Genomic DNA, 17,465 nt, shown 5'->3' on the forward strand with positions numbered 1-17,465 from the left:
TATAAACCAGTTGTTGCTGCCCTCTGGAGAATATTGTTGCTTAATTCAGATTGCTTTATTTTGAAAAAAACAAAACACTAGGAATCTCGTACAAAATATGATCATTTTATAAAGCTTTTTCAAATTTATGGCTTTTGCATGCTGCTAAAAAATGAATCTTTTTATTTTAGGCTAGATTGCATAGTTTTTCCAAATGGTTGCAAATTAAGGATATATTTTAAAATTATTTTGTGATCTTTAAGGAGATATACAAAAGAGATTTCAATTGAACATACAATTGATAAGTACAATTTATCTTGGTCAATGTTCTGCCTTTTATCATTCTCCCCCCATCTCTCCCAACCCCACCCATCATAATTCTTTCTTCAAAACATTGATTTGAATGTATATTTCCTCCACTGGGTGATGATTTAGCAGAATTCCAGATAAATGAAGCCTATACAAGAAATTTTAGAAAAACTGATAGTTTTAAATTTGTTGAAAAATTGCAATTTTGTTGAAAAAAGTGCTATTTCTTGATTGCTTCTACAATATGGCATATTTATCCTTTTACTAAATTAAGTATTCACTGTTTCCTATAAGTGTATTTACATTTATTGAAGCCATAAAAGTTATTTAAATTTAACTAATTTCTTTCTTTTCTTTTTCTCTCCCCAGAAAATGAATCCAATCTGTTAAGTTTCCTTTTCTCAATTTTCCACTTGGGTTGCTGAATACTAAAGCAATCATGGTGAACCTGAGGAACGCGGTGCACTCATTCCTGTAAGGACATTGTTACCTCTTAGTTTCATAAAAAAAATAGCTTTATTTTTGTTTGTGCATATAAAACATGCTTCTATGTGACCAGGGACATACAGCTGATAAAGTATTATGTCAAAATATAAAGTACTGAAACTTTTGGCAAATTTTAAACACATGATTGGATAAATAGCAAACCCAAAATACTTCTGATTAACTTCGAGGATAAACTAGGGGTGTAGCTCTGTAGCAAACAGTGGTCTTAGCATGTCCAAGACCCTGGGTTCAAAACCAAAAAGTAAAAAGTAATCTAATATCAGAAAGGAAATATACTTTAAAATTTACTGAAGTTCTTTTATGACACGTCTTTTTAGGACTTTACATAGGACTTTCAGTTAACTTGAACAACAGTGCTAGATCATCTCTGTAATCTTTCTGATAAAGGAACTGATACCTTAATAGATTAAGTGACAGATTTAAAAGCTCATAGAAATCATAGGGCCAGGACATTGTCCATAAGCCAAATAAACGGAAAAGTTAACCAAAGTTGAAAGCAAAATAACTTGTCTCTAATTGGTCCCTTTAATAATTTCTATTTATGCTAGTCATAAATTTTGATAGAATTTTTTAAGAGATGTAGTCTCAATACATGCTGGCATCAAGCAATTCTGCTGCCTTAGCTTCCTGGTTTGATGTCGATTTTTGAATCATGTATTATTTTTGTTTATTGTCTATATCCATATTGTTTAGAATACCAGGTAACTTTGACTAATAAAGTTATTTCCAAGTAGATATCTGAATATATTTTTTATCCATTGTACAATAATAGACAAAATATTTTTCATGTTGTCTTCATTGTCTTAGCAACATAGAAGCATATTAACATGGTATTAAGAATGACAAGGTATTTTGGGCTATCTTAGGCATTTAAAAGAAATAATTTTTAAATATGCTAGAAAATTACCATAATATTTTGACTTAGGTTTAAATCATGCCTACATCTTTTTAGAATAAGTGATCCAGCTTTGATTCAGACAGTATATGCACATGTATATGTTACATTATGGATATGACATAATTTTGATAGCTAAAATTAGCTAGTTTTACAACTCTAAATTTCTCTGATAATATTAATGACTCAGTCATTAAATCATTAACCATTGACTTACTAGTCAATCAAATGACACGTTTTCTCTTTATAAAAACAAAATTTTCATTTCAAAGAACAAGTAGATGAGATTTAAATATTTATATGGAGAAGTCATAAACACTGGATGTTAATATCATTATGTTCCAGTTCTCCAATTCTAAAAAGAATCTTCCAACTTCTTACACAGAAATTCTCTAGCTTTATCAGGTCTTAGAAATGAGAGTGAAGGAGAAAAGTTGACAGCAGAAGGCATAAAATTGTAAATATGAGAAAGCAAGAAAAGTTCCAAAAGAACTGAATATGTACTATTATCACAACCCTCTGTAACTTTTCTGGACTTTTCTGAAGTTGATCTTATAGCAATTTTTTTCAATCAAAAATGCCAAATTCTAATTTTCTTGAAAGGTCACAAAATTCTTTTATTCTTTGTCAGCTGTCTCAAAGGATATTTTGAAGAAATTAATGTTTAAAAAATAAAAAATAAACCATTGCCACAAATCAAACAATTTGAATTGAAGTGAAAGTTTAATAACCAGTCTTTGAGATCAGTTCAGTTTCAGTTAAGGTCCCCAGACTTGTGACTTTCTTGGCTGTATTGTCTTGAGAAAATTTACTAATCTCACTTAACCTGTTTTATCATATAATTATTCAGTATAGATCAGTACTAAACTCATGTGATTGTTATATGGAATCAAATAACATTATACAGATATATTTCAATAAACTAAGTGCCTAACTCATAGCAATCATTCAGGAAAAGTATTCTTTGGCAATAAGTAAATTCTGAGGTTTAATTAGGAGAGTAGAAATGATAGGAATAAGATAATCACAGTAGTTAAAGGAAAAGCAAATATATTATATAAGTAATGCAGTGTATATAGTTACTCTAATGGGTACCTAATTGCGTTTTTTTCCTTCTTCTTAATTTTCAGTGTGCACCTGATTGGCCTATTGATTTGGCAATTCGATTTTTCAGTGAGTCCAGTGGCTGCTATAGTAACTGACCTTTTCAATACCTCCGATGGTGGACGCTTTAAATTTCCAGACGGGGTACAAAACTGGCCAGCACTTTCAATCGTGGTGATAATAATCATGACAATAGGTGGCAACATCCTTGTGATCATGGCAGTAAGCATGGAAAAGAAACTGCACAATGCCACCAATTACTTCCTAATGTCCCTAGCTGTTGCTGATATGCTAGTGGGACTACTTGTCATGCCACTTTCTCTGCTTGCAATCCTTTATGGTAAGTATAGTGGAATTCATTGTCAGTTGCAGATTATACCATAAAATCATGTCAAATATCATAATCAACACTCATCATTCATTATTTTACCTATAGTAATTGCAAAATATAGAAAAAAGCAAAATGTATGACAGAAGGAATTGATGGGTATATTTGGATTTACAAAATAAAGAAGTTAGAGAGTTTTCAAAAAGCAAAGCAGACATTTTATAGCACGTTGAAATTAGACATAGATACACTGTTCCCCAGAATGGGATATTGGCAGAAACATCCCAGATCTGTATTCTGGACAGCATACATACTATTACTATTAACAACTTGTATGCTGGTACACGTTTGCTTAGTTTTACAACTAACTCTTTTAGTGTCCATCTGTATTACTGGTTGAAGAAAAATATTATTTCCAGGTTTCTATAACAGAAACTTAAAAAACTTCTTTTTTTAGAAAGCACTGACTTTACTTGAACTCACGTTAACTGACAGAAATATAAAAGGCTTGACACCCAGCCTCCCTTTTGTGCCAATCCTGGGGCTTGAGCTCAGAGCCTAGATACTGTTCCTGAGCTCAAGGCTAGTGCTTTACCATTTGAAACACTGCACCAGCTTTTTATGTTTATGTATTACTGATGAATCGAACACAGGGCTTCACGAACGCTAGACATGAACTACCACTAAGCCACATTCCCAGCCCTCTCATTATTTATTTATTTATGTCGGTAATGGGTCTTGAACTCTGGGCCTGGGCGCTGTTCCTCAGCTCCTTAGCTCAAGGCGAGTGCTCTACCACTTGAGCCACAGCGCCACTTCCCAGCCTTCTCTTTTATATACCTTTGGTCTGAGCATCCTTTTTTGGAAACCCACAAAACTGGAAAGATTTTTTTAAAAACTGTATTATTTATAAGGTAAATATTCCAAAAATATGTGCAGGAGTTATACAGCAATAACTTCAAATCACTGAAAAAATAAATTTAGGAAGACTCAAATAAATTGAGAGATAGATCCTGATAATGGATAGAAAAATTGATTTTCTTAAAATGTCAGTTGTCATAGAAATGATCTGTAGATTAAACAGTGTTGTAATAAGAATGACTGTTTACAAAACCATAATTGCTTAATAAATAAGAGCTCATTCAATCTCAATGCAGCTAACAAATCTTAGATTTGATTTTTTTATTCGGTTTAGGAGACCAGGTCACACTCATTTTCTCTATTGTAGCTTGAAATGTTTTGGGGTTTTTTGTTTTACACAGCAATGTCAATGTGCAAATATACCACAATATGGCAACTTACATGGTTTTTAAAGGACAGATTAAATTAGTGAATTTCAACTTGCCCTGAATCTTGAAAACAAATGAATAGTTTTGCCTCTGCTAAATACTATTTGAAAGCACTAAATGTGTAGCTTTTATCCTATCATTGGTCAAATTATTCCTTCCTTGAGTTTATTTCCAATTCTATCCTACCATTCTTTGTGTGTTTAAAGTGTCACGTTTAATCTATTTTGTTTCCATTATTCTTAAGAAATTACAATATTACCCAGTATCTATTTAGATAAATAAGTTATATAAAAATAGGTTACTTGACTTGGCAGCATTGTGTAGAAGCAAGTATTTATATAAGTTGCAGAGCTATAATAGTGTATAACCTTATAAAAAGTGATAATCATCATGGCTAATATTCACTTTTTCAGCTGAACTAAATAATTTAATCTGCCCATATCACTCGAACATATGATAGAACAGAGGAACAAAATAATAAGAAACTTGTGGAAGTTTGCATAATTAAGATAATGTAAAGGAAGTTTTTTTTATTTTCATTTATTTTTTAGGTAAGGTTCCACAATGCTGCCCAGGCTAGTCTCAAACTCCCAAGCTCAAGTGATCTTCCCTCCTCAGCTTCCTGAGAAGCTGGGATTAGAGGTGCATATCACTGTGACCAGCTTGAGAATGGTGATTTTAAACTAAGGCTATTTGGATTTTAGAGGCTATGTTCTGTTTCTTTTTTTCTTTTTCTCTTTTTTTTTTTTTTTTTTTTTTTGTTGGTTGTGGGGCTTGAACTCTAGGCTTGGGCGCTATCCCTCAGCTCTTCAGCTCAAGGCCAGTGCTCTACCGCTTGAGCCACAGCGCCACTTCCAGTTTTCTAGTGGTTTATTGGAGATAAGAGTCTCACGGACTTTCCTTGCTCAGGCTGGCTTTGAACCATGATCCTCAGATCTCAGCCTCCTGAGTAGCTAGGATTACAGACATGAGCTACCGGCGCCTGGCTATAGCCTATGTTCTTAAACAATAAAATAAATATAAGACATATTGCTATCCTTTTCAAAGAGACAGACTTAACTAAATACCTACAAAGAAAAATGGCACACATAGTCTAAACAATACAGAAAGATTTGTACCCATCTAATTGGGAGATAATGAACTAAGAATGTATTACATGATTGCATTAAAACAGAATGAACAGTTCAGAAACACTTCACTGAGATAGTGAGGATGGATAAATCTTGAAGTGCACAATTTCATTGAATTACATTAATGTGAAGATCTTAACAGTTGATATTTAAAATATTCACAAAATATTCATGAAAATGGAGTATCATCTATTCCATGATCACTTATTGAGCATTTACTCTATACTAAGCAAACTTTTGGATATTTTGGTTAATATACAGCCTATAATAACAGATTCCTGCCCTCGTGAAGGTTATACATTTCTTACTTATGCTATGATTTACTCAAGGTCACATGATGAGACCAGTAGAGTGAGAAGCCAGGTTGTACTCTAGAGTGTTAAAAGTGGGAGGAAAGAGGTAAGCCTATAGTTTTAAAAAATGACTTTAATGAATTGTCAGAAGGGGAGTTAGTTTTGTGAATTGGTTCAGTGTTTCAAATTGTAGCTGATGTTCTTGTATATCATTGAGGTATTTAGCTCACAGGGCATTTCAAAATGGTCATTCTTATTTTTGCAAAATGGAAAGACTTGTTTTTGCAACAATGTACTTTAATAATTACTTCAGTTTAAAAATATTCTTATTGCTATAATTGCTGTTATTGTTATCATATTCTTCCCTTGAGACAGTCATTGACTTGAAACTTCTGAGATCTGCTATGGTAAGATGGAAGATTCCCATTTAGCCTCAACTTTTATACAACACAGAACTTTACAAACAGACAATGATTGTTAAATTAAGAAGTGTCAAACTGAAACTATAAAGAATCAGACAAGCACTTATAAAAAGGTATAAAAAGAATAAAGATGAACTAGGGAATTCAGTATTTCAAGAATGATACTATAGTGACTTCTCTTAGGTTTCTCTTTTATCTCTTCTGTGTCTGCGCCAGATCTTGGAAAGGTCTGAAATTCAAGATCACCAATAGGTATACATTTTTTTTAAATGATCAAATAGGTTGTTTGCATATATGAGAACAGAATAATAAAACTTACTGAGATTCTTGTAGGAAGAAGGGGAGTATGGAGTCATAGAGGGAGGTGAGATTGATGGGAATACATTGTATTACATGTTTGCATGTAATACATGCACAATGAAATCCCTTCTGTATAATTAATGCATGCTAAAGCAACAACAACAAAACCCCAAGTAAACCAAAGTAGATTTAACAAGGACACACAACCCCAGTAACAAGCAGTATTATCTACCTAATGCAGTGGAAACAGTGAAATCTAGGTGCAAGATTGAAAGCTTTTTCCTAACATCAAATAATACAGTAAGATAGGGATAAGAAGTTGTGATATGTTATCACATAGTAGGATGCCTGTCAAGAAAAATAATGTACTGTACATTTCAAAAAGTTAGTGGAAAAGATTTAGTTTGGCTAGCACTCTATTACTTGAACCATACCTTCAGCCTGACTTACCATCCTACAGATCTCAGCCTTCTGAGTAGCTAGAATAACAGGGGTGAGCCACTGGCTCCCACCTAAGATTTTTAATGTTTTCACCCTAGAGAAGTGATCTTTTTTGAGGAGACACGTGTGTTTGATTTTAAAATTATGTACAAGTACACCACATGCACCTTCTTAATACATACTTTATATATATTTTTATTATTTATTTTTTTGTCATGAGGCTTGAACTTTGGGCCTGGGCTCTGTCCCTGATCTCATCGGCTCAAGGCAAGAGCTCTATGGCTTGAGCTACAGCTCCACTTCCGGTTTTCTGGAGGTTTATTGGAGAGAAGAGTCTCATGGACTTTCCTGTCCAGGCTGGCTTTGAACTGCAATCCTCAAATCTCAGCCTTCTGAGTAGCTAGGATTATAGGCATGAGCCACCAGAACCTTGCTTATATTTTATATATCAATTAAAATTAAGTTAATTTAAATAAAAACGTGATCGTTGTGCTGTATAAATTACATGCAAATAAAGCCTTTCAAAAACAAAACAAAACACTATCATTAAGTGATATCATACTGAAAGTACTAGCCATTGTAGTAATGCTAAAAGAAAAAGATGTAGATTGGAAAGGAAGAAGTAAAGCAAAACTGTTTCTATGGGTGTATATGATGAGAGAAAAATTCTAAAGATGATACAAAAACCTCTTAGAACTAATAAGTGGGTTCAACCTGGTCATGGGTACAAGACCACAACACAAAAGTCAGCCATATTTTCATGGTAACAATGGTTATATGGAAACAAAAATTAATATTTAATATCATGTACTGTCATTCAAAAGAAAATGCTGCAGTGTAAATGTAATTTAAAAGATATATACCTATTTTCACATTTAGCATTGTAAAATGCTAGTGAAATAAATTAAAGAACTAAATAGATGAAGAGATACACCCAGTTCAAGCATGGGAAGACTCAAAACAGTAAACATCTACTAGTTTGCTAGAATGGCCACAAATTAACTGGTTTAAAAACAAATTGATAGAAAGCCCTTGTACAACTAATTGATACTGATTCTGCCCACGAACATAATCCAGAATAATCTCTCCATCTCAAAATCCTTGACTCAATTACACATGCATGGATCCTTCTTCATTGCCATACAACCTAACATTGACACTTTCTGGGTTTTAACACATGGCTATTTTTTTTTTTGTCGGTGGTGGGGCTTGAACTCTAGGCTTGGGCTTTGTTCCTCAGCTCCTCAGCTCAAAGCTAGTGCTCTACCACTTGAGCCACAGAGCCACTTCCGGTTTTTTAGTGGTTTATTGGAGATAATAGTGTCATGGACGTTCCTTGCCCGGACTGGCTTTGAACCTCGATCCTCAGATCTCAGCCTCCTGAGTAGCTAGGATTACAGGCATGAGCCACTAGTGCCTGGCTACACATGGCTATTTTTAAAGTGTCTAAAATCTCAGTAGAAAAAAAAGAACCGACTTTGATAAGGTGCAAAAAACATAAAAAGACATTTCACTGTAAAGACTATGTAGTTGGTACAATGATACAGAAAATTATTTTTATAACAATAATTACACATTAGAGAAGTTCTAATTAAATCCAAATGTTATATGAATAAATAAATTACAAAATTAAACCCCTATTTTTCTACTTATTTCTTACTTATTTGCTGTACTAGGGATTGAATTCAGGACCTTACATATGCTAATCAAGCACTCTACTTGAGTCGCACCACCAGCCCTTTCTTATTTCATTTATATTTCTTTGTAGGATCTTACATAGTTGCCCATGCTGGCTTCAGACCTTGCTCTTCCCTACTTTGCCTCTAAAATAGCTGAGGATAACTGCGAACTACAACACCTATCTTGCATTTTGAGATGAAGTCTCAATAATTGTCTTCCCCAGACTAGGCTCAAACCCCAATTCTCCAATTAGTACCATTCAAGTAAATTGGATTATTAATGTGTGCCAACAACAAGCTCATTCTTACATTTCAATCATATCTCAGATATTTCCCAAACAACACTAATTCTTTCTAGCTACAATTTTAATAATAGCTCCACAATCTTTGAGAACGTAATGAAACACAAATTAAAAAATAACAGCAAGGGGCTGGGAAGATGGCTCAGTGGTAGAGCGCTTGCCTTGCATGCCTGAGGCCCTGGGTTCGATTCCTCAGCACCACATAAGCAAAAAGAAAAAAGCGGGAAGTGGTACTGTGGCTCAAGAGGTAGAGTGCTAGCCTTGAGCTGAAGAGCTGAGGGACAGCGCCCAGGCCCAGAGTTCAAGCCCCACGACCGACCAAAAAAAAAAAAAAAATAACAGCAAACTCAAAATCTGTAAGGTCAAATTTTCACCTTTCCTTAATAAATACTATTACATTTGTACAAGTATTTAAATTATTTAGGTAATTAGACACCATATTTCTAAGGCTTAACCACTTATATATCAAGGGTTTTTTAATTTAATTTTATTGTATTTTAAAGGTGATGTACAGAAGGGTTAGAGTCACATAAGTAAGGTAATGAGTACATTTCTTGACAAACATTGTTACCTCCTCGCTTGTACATATCAAGTTTTTCAGATCAGCTGTTTTGATTTCTATCCTTTTCTTCTACAAAAAAAAAAAAAACAAACATTTTCTGGTTTCTTAGCTGAATATGGTGAGAATCTTTGAATGATGGAGTGCTTAGAGTAGACATCAAGTTGCCTATTTTGCTAAACTATCATTTACTTTTTATTATCATACAATGTTTCTACTAGTAAAATCTTTTAATGTTAACACTCAGTCTACCTCATATTCATTTAAAATTAAAGCATATGTGTATATAAATACATTAAGTTTATATAGTTAAACTATTTGTCTTGTCAAATGCATCTTTAAAAATATTTAATGGAGAAATGTAAACACAGATCTTGCAAGTTGAAAATGATCCTTGCCCTTGATATTTTTTATTTTCAAAATATCTAATATGTATTTTTTCTACAGGGCTCACTTTATTCCTTCCAACTTCTTGAATCTTTTCTGCACATAGCGAGCCCTATGGCACCATGCATGCCTGAGGGACTAATATCTTTACTCTCTGTCTCTGTCTCTGTGTCCCTATATCTTCGTCTCTCTCCTAACAACTTCTCAGTACAGTTCCTGAGCACAGGATACACAGAACTTATTCTTACCCATGGCTTCCCTCAACACAAAATAAGCTCATTGCTAAGTACTCAAGGGCAGCGGGAAACAATGCAATGCCATTTAATAAATTCATTCATTCATTCATTCATTAGTTCTGACCACTCACTAAACGTCCAGTGTCATACACAATGAGATTCAGCAGCAACACAAAAAAGACACAGTTTCTAAGAATTTACAATCTACTTTGAGAATTTAAAGCAAGACCTAGGTGGCACCTTTCCTTTGCAAATTCATAAATGCTGTGAATAAGTAATAAGTAACAACTGAGAAACAAATACCCTTCCCAGAAATTGGCATAATATAGTATGCTGAATGAAAATTTTAGCTGCATAAATCATGTATCTGTCAGTCTCCAAATAACTTTGCAGAATTCAACTTATTCATCATCATTACAAATTTCCCATATGATTTGTAATAAATGTATCACAAAAAAGTGTTCAATAGACAAGGTTCCAAAACACAACCTTCATTTTACCAGTCCTGGGACTTGAACTCAGGGGCTGGGCACTGTCCTTGAGCTTTTTTTGCTCAAGGTTAGCACTCTGCCACTTGAACCACAGCACCATTTCCAGCTTTTTCTGTTTATGTGGTACTGAGGAATTGAACCCAGGGCTTCATGCATGCTAGGCAAGCACTGTACCACTAGGCACATTCTCAGCCCCACAAATTCTTCTTGAGAAAATTTTTACATACCAATATTTAGTATCACTTGAGGAGAAAAGGATTCTTTTCTTAAAGTTCCAAACCTCCATCTAGATATTATCGAATAATATATGCTGTTGAACACTCATGAACATACAAATTACCACAATGGAAATACATCACTATAAGTCCTCTATTGGGTAGCCATGATTTATTTTCAAACAATAACATGTTTATCATTTATTAGTAAGGCCTCAACCATACAAAGTATTGAGGGTATTTGGAAAGAAATAGTTTTCTTACCTCACTACTAGTGGGCAAATCAAGCAATCAAATATCTGTGTGAAAAAATAAATTTTATAAGTCTAGGTTGCTTAGGAGAGGAAATGTATCATTAATTTTTAGCAACCTTTTTTTAGATCTTTTTTTATTGTGAAAATATTGTACAGAGGGGTTACAATTACATGGGCAAGATAATGAGTACATTTCTTATCAATCATTGTAGCCTTCTCCTTTTTTTCCCCTTCCCATCCCTTCCCATCCTCCCCCCACCATCAAAGTTGTAAAGTTCGTTTTTCTACATAACGACTTGTACATCTCATTGTTTCAATGGATCCACCTGTATCCCTATTTAAACAATTTGTTTTTTCCTTCCCCTCCACAAATTATACCAATATAACCCAAGTGGACCTCAAATTTGCAATCCTCCTGTCTCATCTTCCCAAATGCTGGGATTACAAGCAAGAACCACCATTACTTGTAACATTTTTTTTCTTAAAAAGGAAGCAGATTCACTTTTTTAAAATACACAGTTGATATATGCTGCCATTTTAAAGAACTAAGGGAATTGAATATCAGTATAATATGTTTAATTACAGCTTTTGGTTATTTTTCAATATTTGATATTAAGACTAGTAGTGATAATTACTTAAATACTTATTTTGAATCCTATGTTCATCTGATTCAAGAAATCTGTTGATAAGAATAAGCAAATATTCCTGTGAAACTTTTAAAGGGTTAGTTGTTAACAACTAACATTTATTACATTTTCTTATTATAAAGATAAAAAATTAATATGTATGAAGCCTGTAGTTAATAAGTGGTGAAGCCTATCTCTGTCCCTTGAAAGCTGGTTTTATATAATCCTAAAGATTAAGAGAGGTCTATGCTCCATTTGAAATGAAAGATACTAGGTCAGCTGAGCTTATTAAGAAAATTTCATGTGAGACCCAGGCAGGTGAAACTAAAACCATTTTCATAGGATATACTCAATAATTAATTTTGTTTTTCATATGAAAAAAATATAGACTCAGAGAAAAGGAGAGGGGGCATAAAAATTTTACCTTCTAGCCGGGCGCTGGTGGCTCACGCCTGTAATCCTAGCTACTCAGGGGGCTGAGAAATGAGAATCGCCAGCCCGGGCAGGAGAGACCGTGAGACTCCTATCTCCAATAAACCACCACAAAACCGGAAGTGGCGCTGTAGTTCAAGTGGTAGAGCACTCGCCTTGAGCTGAAGAGCTGAGGGACAGCGCCCAGGCCCAGAGTTCAAGCCCCACGACGGACAAAAAAAAAAAAAATTTTACCTTCTCCCTAGGATTGTTGGGAGAATGAAGGGACAAAAACTTAAGATGTATCCTATGTATCATACAGCATACTCAGTAAATATTGGCTCTCATACATCCATGTCATTGAGAACTAAATTGGATGTTACTATGTAAGTGAAAGCATTTTATTAAGATATAAATAGGGATTATTATAATAAAACATACTAATATTTAGAGAACTCCAGTAATGTGTCTAATGCTTTATAACTTAGTAGTAACACTGATTATTAAGAATGAACAAATGTCAAAAAACTTGCCATGAATTTAAACATGTGATCAATATCATTGCCCTGGTTTCTTTGAATTAGTTAACAGATGATATAAGAAAATCTTCGTATAAGTAAGTACTACTAAGTAGAATGTGTCTACCTAAAGCCATTCTAAAATTGGAACAATTTTATTTGTATAATGGTGCTTCCCCATCCTAGGACATTTATTCTTGCTTTTTGTCTAAATCAGATAGCAAAGTAGTTGTTTCTTTTGTCTGTGTTCTGCCTGCCGGTGAATTTTGTGAACTTTACAACTTTGTGATTTGACCATATTTTAATAGTGCATGAGTTCTGAGTTGTCACGTTTTCTACACTTCTTATCTTCTAATACCTAGCTGTCTTACTCATGAATATTATCTTTCTGACCCCCTAGAACTATGAGACCTTTAGTTTGTGACAGGCCCCATAATTGTGTGCACAAAGGCCTTTATAGATATCTTAAATTGACTTTTGTGTTATATGTATACGGCTACAAGGTTCTTCTAGCCCTATAGAAAGTACATCTATTGCCCCTATGTGCCTCTAAAAGTCCTCAGAGGTTTTCTCACATGGTCACCTATGAACTAGTTTATATTATATACTGCTACAATGCCACCAGATTTCCATAGAGCATATATACATACACATCTATAACTATACCTATATCTATATATCATTTTCCATCAGTCACAGTATCTGCTGGTCATGCATCTTTCTGTCTTCTGCCACTAGATATCTATAATCTCTCATTGGGTTTTCTTCATCTTCTTTTGGCCTCCATCATTTGTCACTGGGTACCCAGTACTGGGTATCTGCTGAGTACCACCATGTCTGTTGGACATCCACAGTCTTCCACCAGGCATTGTAGTCTCAGCTGATACTCTGCCACTTAACCACCAGTGCCATTCATGAGAATGATGCTTATCTGTCCAGGGTGCTTTCATTTGGTGCCACCAAACCTACAAACCTTCAAGATGCATTTCTTTCCATCTTCATTGTACTTTGTTACATTTTTTGCACAAATTAGGAAAGTGTCTTTCTGTAATTATGGCATACGTTACAATTTCCATATTTAAAAAAATAAATGTTTATCACTGTTCCCTTTGCAAAACCTTTCTGTAATGCAGCTATACATTTTTTTTACTTTACATCTCCAGAGCTTACATATTCCAATATACCACAGATTTATAGTTTACATCCTGATGTTTTAAACTCATCTTCAGGCATTCACATAAAATATCCTGATAAAAGACTAAGCAAAGATTTTGCCAATCTTATGTCCTTGTGTATACCTATTATTTATGTCTATACTTTAGTCTTAATGACTAAATAAAAGCATCTTTTCTCTTTTAATCTACCCATGAAGTTAGATACTTTGCATCTCCATATCTATAGTCATGAATCATACTTATTGGTTGAAATGTCTTCTCTCAATTTTCTCTTTTCCTCTATCAGTACAGTACATGTAGGCTTATTAACTCTAGTAGAATTTGGAAATTGAATGTTCCCCAAAGGTCTATGTTCACAAAGTCAGTCCCCAGGATGGCCATGTTGAGAGGCGCTCTAACCCTTTAAATAGAAAGGCTTTGTGGGAGGTGGTATGTCATTGGGTGTATGACATTAGAAGGGTGGGACCCTGACTCCTTTCTCTTTCCCTTTCACTTCATAGCTATGAGTTTACTCTAGGTTATCTGAAAAACAGTAAGTCTAATTATCTCCATGATTTGGCTGGTACCTTGTAAGTTTCCCTGAAGGGCTTTATTTGAAACAACCTTTGAGGCATTAACTGTCTTTTAATGGAGCAGCACCTTCCCACCTCTGACCTTGCCTCTAACATATCTGCCTAGCAGCTAACAATATTTATGCTACAAAAATATGTGCAAATGTTGGGAATTCTGTGTTCTTAAAGACTTAAACTAGATGTTGATGGTTGCTTTGTGGCCTAATATAATTGTAGAAACAGTATAGAATAAGTAAAAAATAATCTAAACCTTATGAAAATAAAAAACAGTTATTGTATATTTTCTACTGCTATACATGGTCATAACTGATAGATACTGTCATTAGAGAGGAATTCATAATTCTTCCTGGCTTGCCAAAATAAAGACGCTAAGGGTAGAAATTATCTCTACCCTCAGTAAATTCATAATTGAAAAAGACTGTAACAAAACACATCAAAAAACAAGGCAGTTTTAGTGAGTGAAATGTACACCATACAAGAGGAACTTCAATAAAGTAACTCAAAGCAGTGGCTTAGGGTCTTGCATTTAGTGATATTTTTTAAACATCAATAAACTATAGAGAGGTAACAATACAAAAGAAAGCAGTGTTCAAGCTTCAGAGGGACAACTCTGAAAGTATAAATTTATGGGAAGAAAGACTCTATGCAGATTCCTTTATCACCTTGTCGGAGCTAATAAGCAAGTGAAAATTTCCACTTCTGTCTTTAGATGTAGAAACTGAAGAAAGGAATAGAGAGAATATTTTGTGTATGTGATTTTCTATTTTAAATGTATTTATATTAAAGAGGCAAATTTGAGCTGATTCTCTGTTCCTTTTCACTATTTCAGAACCATATCTTTACTGAAAATAATTTTGTTTCATCCCCCTTAAGACATAGATTGGAGGCCCAGATTTCAATGTCTCTGCTGCCATCAGATAAAAAAAATAAAATTAAGGAGAAGTAGATGGTAAAAGATACAGAACATAGACTAAGTTTAATTACATGAAAATCACTGTATTTCAGAGAGATGAATTCAACCACCACTAGACATTATACAAGGAATTTTTACACTAGACAAGTGGTTGAACAATAGTATTCTTTGCCCCCTAGAACCCTATAATTATACCACTTTGAACAGGCTGCAGTATGAAATTATTAAGTGAGGGTAGGCATATTGTGTCTTTGTAAATGGGAGATGAAAAGAATTACTATGTCATACAAGAGCATTACATGTCATATGTGCTTTTATGTGTCTATGATCTTTATAGTAACTTTGGTTCATCTAGGTAAGAAACTCTAGAAGAAAAACTTAGTCATTAATTTTATATTATTTTAATAATTCACTATGCATTTATCTGTTGTTGCTATCTAAGGGAACATAAGATAAAATTTGCTTAGAAGGAATGGACCCAAAACCTTTGATCTTAAGGATGGTGAGATGGATACAATATCTATTTCAAAGAATAAAAATTTAATCTTGAAGGCTGTCTTTCATATACTAAATGGGACCTCTTACAACTATTAATATCTTAATATCTTATATGTTCTCATAGCATTTCAACTATTGTATTCTGGGTGGCCATAGACTAATCCTTAAGACTCATTTTTATTCTCTTCCTTTTTAGGCAAATTTACATAATATCTTGATTGCTGAAATGTGCTTTGGGTTCTGAATCAACTAACATAGATCAATGTGTGCCTCAGTGATGAAAGTCCCTGTTTAGCATGTGCAGATTCCTGGGTTCAGTCCACAGAACTGAAACCAACAAAATCCAAACCCCTTTCTTTCTAATTTTTATGCATTGAAAATAAAGCAAAGGTTAGCCACACACACTCAAGGGTGATATGACACTAAATCCCCCCAAATACACTTACTGAATTATATTTTTCCATGAGCTGATATTACTGTTTCTTTTTAAATAATCAACAAAACAAACAAGGATGAATGAGATTTTTCTTGTAGATTTTGAGAAACATTTAATAAATTAGACAATAAAGATAGAATTTTTATTATCTATTGATGTATCTCTTGTTTTTCTTTTTTTTTTTTTTTTCTGGTCCTGGGGCCGGAACTCTGGACCTGGGTACTGTCCCTGAGCTCTTCAGCTCAAGACTAGCGCTTCTAGCACTTGAGCCACAGCGCCACTTCCAGAATTTTCTGCTTATGTGATGCTGAGGAATCGAACCCAGGGTCTCATGCATGCAAGGCAAGCACTCTACCACTGAGCCACCTTCCCAGTCCCTTGATGTATCTCTATTTTTATTCTTTAATTATATATGATGAGTATTTGGAGTCTTTATGGGAGTTTGTTCAATTGGAGATTACACATGTCATTTTAGATCCCATACTAGTCTTATCGATGTAATTATAGCATCACAGAAACCAAAACTTCTTTACTCAGTATGAAGTATTCTGAATTAATATTTTGAGTTCATGTTGGAAAGCCAGGTCAGGTTATGTTTTTTGGAACAAAAGCTTTCCTTACTCTAGATTGAGTTCATTCAAGGAACCCAAAAGTATGAAAATGGCAAAAAACATATTCTCATTAAAACATCTTGAAGAAAGTTATTTAGCATTATTAAGTAAATATTCATTTTTCTGTTTTGGTTAAGCCAATTTCACATACTCCAAACTTAATATCCTTTTCATATTTATAAAGAGAAAGAATATTTGCTGGTTTTCTACTTTGGTAAAAAGTAGAGCTGAATAAGTGATAGGGAAGTGATGCTGAAGCTAACTTTAAGGTATTTAATGTCAAATGAAGTGCATTAAAATGAGAGCCAAGCAAGTAGTGCAAAATAACTTCCTTTTGTTCTTTGAAGTGTTTCTACTTTTGGGAGAAAGTAAAGTCTCTAATTTTCAATTCTTCAAAAAGTCAATCACAATCTCTGTGAATACACCAATCCACCAGCAGGCGGCGCTTATGAACATATAATCAACTATGTGTCCTCTAGACAGACTACTGGAGTAAAAGAAAGAGGCAAACTTTTTTCCACTAAACAGTATAGAATATCTTTCCATTACTTTAGTATTATATCAAACTAAATCTCTATCTACAAA

The 17,465-nt window shown here is 33.9% G+C and overlaps 1 protein-coding gene across 1 annotated transcript in view; it reads left to right on the forward strand.

Moving 5' to 3' along the window:
* Window positions 1–727: 727 nt before the first annotated feature.
* Htr2c (5-hydroxytryptamine receptor 2C) overlaps window positions 728–17,465 on the forward strand; it is a 75,897-nt gene continuing 59,159 nt past the window's right edge. The window contains exons 1-2 of the mRNA XM_042665831.1: window positions 728–762; window positions 2,821–3,134. Of these exons, the coding sequence (XP_042521765.1) occupies window positions 728–762; window positions 2,821–3,134 (349 nt within the window). The remainder of the gene's footprint in view (window positions 763–2,820; window positions 3,135–17,465) is intronic.

This window comes from Dipodomys spectabilis, unplaced genomic scaffold, assembly GCF_019054845.1.
Source record: "Dipodomys spectabilis isolate Male_0828 unplaced genomic scaffold, ASM1905484v1 ptg000353l, whole genome shotgun sequence".
Classification (NCBI taxonomy): Eukaryota; Metazoa; Chordata; class Mammalia; order Rodentia; family Heteromyidae; genus Dipodomys; species Dipodomys spectabilis.